Raw genomic sequence first — 2,535 nt, 5'->3', positions numbered from 1 at the left:
TCAGTCCGGGTAGATGATGAAGCCAGAGAAAGTGCTGTACTTGTTGGTGTTTCCACCGTGCACCTTCCCGCCGTCAAGCTTGATGAAGACTTCATCGCCCACATCCAGGTGCAGGATGACGCTATTGCTGGCGTAGTCGTAGTTCTGGTCTGCGTCCTGGGCAATGGCGCTGGCCCGGACCTAATGAGAGAGAACAGAAAAACCTCTTCATGCTCTGTGCAGAGCTGGGGTGATGACAGGGGTCAGGCTGAGTAGGTTCAACTGGGCCTGTGAAGGCAGCGCGAGAGTAGCTGGTTACAGGGGTTGAAGAGGACAAATAGAGGCCAAAAGATGGCTGAGCTACTCAGACACTGCCATTCACTAGCTGTGCAACTCCAGCAAGTTTTACACCTTCTCTGGTCCTCAATTTGAGATATAAGGTTGGAGGTAATAATAGAGCTTACCTTCTAATGTGGTAGGATTAAATTACTACATGTGAAGTGTGCTAGAACAGTGCTTGGCACATGTAAGGCTTTGTTATTATTTTTTTTAAAAATTAGCCTGCAGGATAATTTCTAAGCTTCTGAACCCCCTTTGGCCTCTTAAATTTGCACTCCCATCCCAGGTGATAGGGCACTGGTATGTCTGTGTATGCAACGGTGTGGGCCTTAACTGAGAAGGAGCAATGATGCATTCTTGCTTCAGAGTGCCCATGTCCTTCCTAGCTTCTGGTGCACCCACGTGGGGGTCACCTTCTTCCCCAACAGGTAGCCCCTCCTCCCCTCTGGCCTTGCTGCTGGTAGTCACCTACTGCCTCTCTTCTCTGGTCGCCAGCCTGTCCCCAACCACCTATTGCCTGTCCCGCAGGGGCTGGTTATTAACTCATTAATTATTCATTATTATTCTAATCACTATTTACCATCCTCAGGGCCCGCAGCAAAATACTGAGTGGGAGAGGCGCAGCCTGGGCGTCTTGGAAACTGACACACTCTAGATACACACTGACCCCTCCACCTGCTCAGATACCCTGCATAGACCACATACACCTATTCAGTGCCACATGCAGATAGACACACTTTTTCCACACCTTCGCACCCCCACACCCACAGACACACATCAGACATACACTCTCATGCTCCCTTGCACGCATACTCTACCTCACTCCCATACACACACACATACACTCTAACTCCCTTTCCCCGGGTTTCTGGGGCAGTCTGGCTGGGAGGAGACCCCAGTGCAGTGCCAGCGGGTCTTGGAGAAGGAGAGTGCTATGGGCTGGAGCAGGATCCGTTTTGGACAGCCAGGATGAGCAGGCCTGATGAGGCATGGTCAACACCACTCAATTTCGTGTGGCCTTCAGAGGTTACCGCTAAGTCCTAACCTTACTCCCTGCTGCTTGTGCGGCCCGGGCACCTAACCCAACCCCCACTCCTGAGGCCTCTCACACCCTCTGTGTGTCGGGGGGTGCTCAGGTTTAAGTTCTCCGGCTATTCTCCAAAGCCAAGGCAGCAGTGACTCTGATTCTGACCACAGGGGCAGGAAGCAGTGGAAAGTGGTTGCCAGGGAGGATGTGGGGCCTACTGGCAGGCCCCACATCCTCTTCTTTGCCTTTCCTCCTTCCAACCCGTCTTTTGCCTCTTTCCTCTTCCAACACTGTTTCTTATAGCCGTCTGTCTGGTCCTTTGAGCTATCACATCATTTCTCACCTCTGTCTACTGATTCGGTATTAGCTGACTGGTAAGGCCGCTCTGGAATCGGCCCCAAGCCCTGGGACTAGCATTAAAGCTGATGGCAAATGAGCTAGTATTTTCCTTTTTACCTTTTCCTAAAAATTCCAAGCTGAATGCCCCCACACAGGAATGCCTGCCGACTGTGCACTGCCTGGGACTTGGCAGCCTCGCATTCCTGGATTCAGTAATGCTGTTTGAGGAAGGGGGTCGGGTTGTGTAATGAGTACAGAGAGATTTAGAAAGCTACCTGGCAAATTTGGGGCTGGGTGGGGGAGGGACACCTCACCTGCCCATTCTTCATCAGGTCGGCCCACATGCTGGTGCCGTCGCCGCCGCGCATAAGCACATGGTAAGCGAAGAAGTAGACCCCCGGCATAGGGCAGGTGAACTTGCCGCTGGCCGCCTCGTAAGCGTTGCCCACGTTAGTCACCACGTCGTCGAAGCGCAGCACCTCGTAACCCTCGTGTGGCCGCCGTAGGCCCGCATAGAAAGCAATGCGAGGCACGTAGCCGGCAGGGGGCGCCACCCCGCCGGAGCCTGGGCCAGGAGGTCCCGGCGGACCTGGCCTGCCGGGCTCTCCTGGAGGTCCTCTGGGACCTGGTGGGCCCGGGGGCCCTCGAAGACCTGCCTTACCGCGCCGGCCCACCTCTCCCTTAGAGCCCGGGGGGAAGGGAGGTACGGAGACGGGCGCGCCGTCGGGTCCTGGGCCTCGAGGCCCGTGCGGGTCACACACCATGCGACAACGACCCAGCATCTCGTAGTGCGTCGGGCCGCGGGAGCTGTGCACCAGCAGCGGAATAGCCACCAGCAGCAGCAGCACCAT

At 55.4% G+C, this 2,535-nt stretch overlaps 1 protein-coding gene across 1 annotated transcript; it reads right to left on the bottom strand.

Moving 5' to 3' along the window:
* On the bottom strand, positions 1-2,535 carry C1QL4 (complement C1q like 4). Its single transcript, XM_066254808.1, has 2 exons — positions 1,999-2,535; positions 1-180 (listed from the first exon to the last, which is right to left on the bottom strand). Exons 1-2 carry the CDS (start codon positions 2,533-2,535, stop codon positions 1-3), a joined length of 717 nt encoding a protein of 238 aa, XP_066110905.1.

This window comes from Saccopteryx bilineata, chromosome 2 (genome assembly GCF_036850765.1).
Source record: "Saccopteryx bilineata isolate mSacBil1 chromosome 2, mSacBil1_pri_phased_curated, whole genome shotgun sequence".
NCBI classification, from domain to species: domain Eukaryota; kingdom Metazoa; phylum Chordata; class Mammalia; order Chiroptera; family Emballonuridae; genus Saccopteryx; species Saccopteryx bilineata.
The sequence above is the reverse complement of the archived record's forward strand: the minus strand, read 5'-3'. Positions and strand labels throughout refer to the sequence as shown.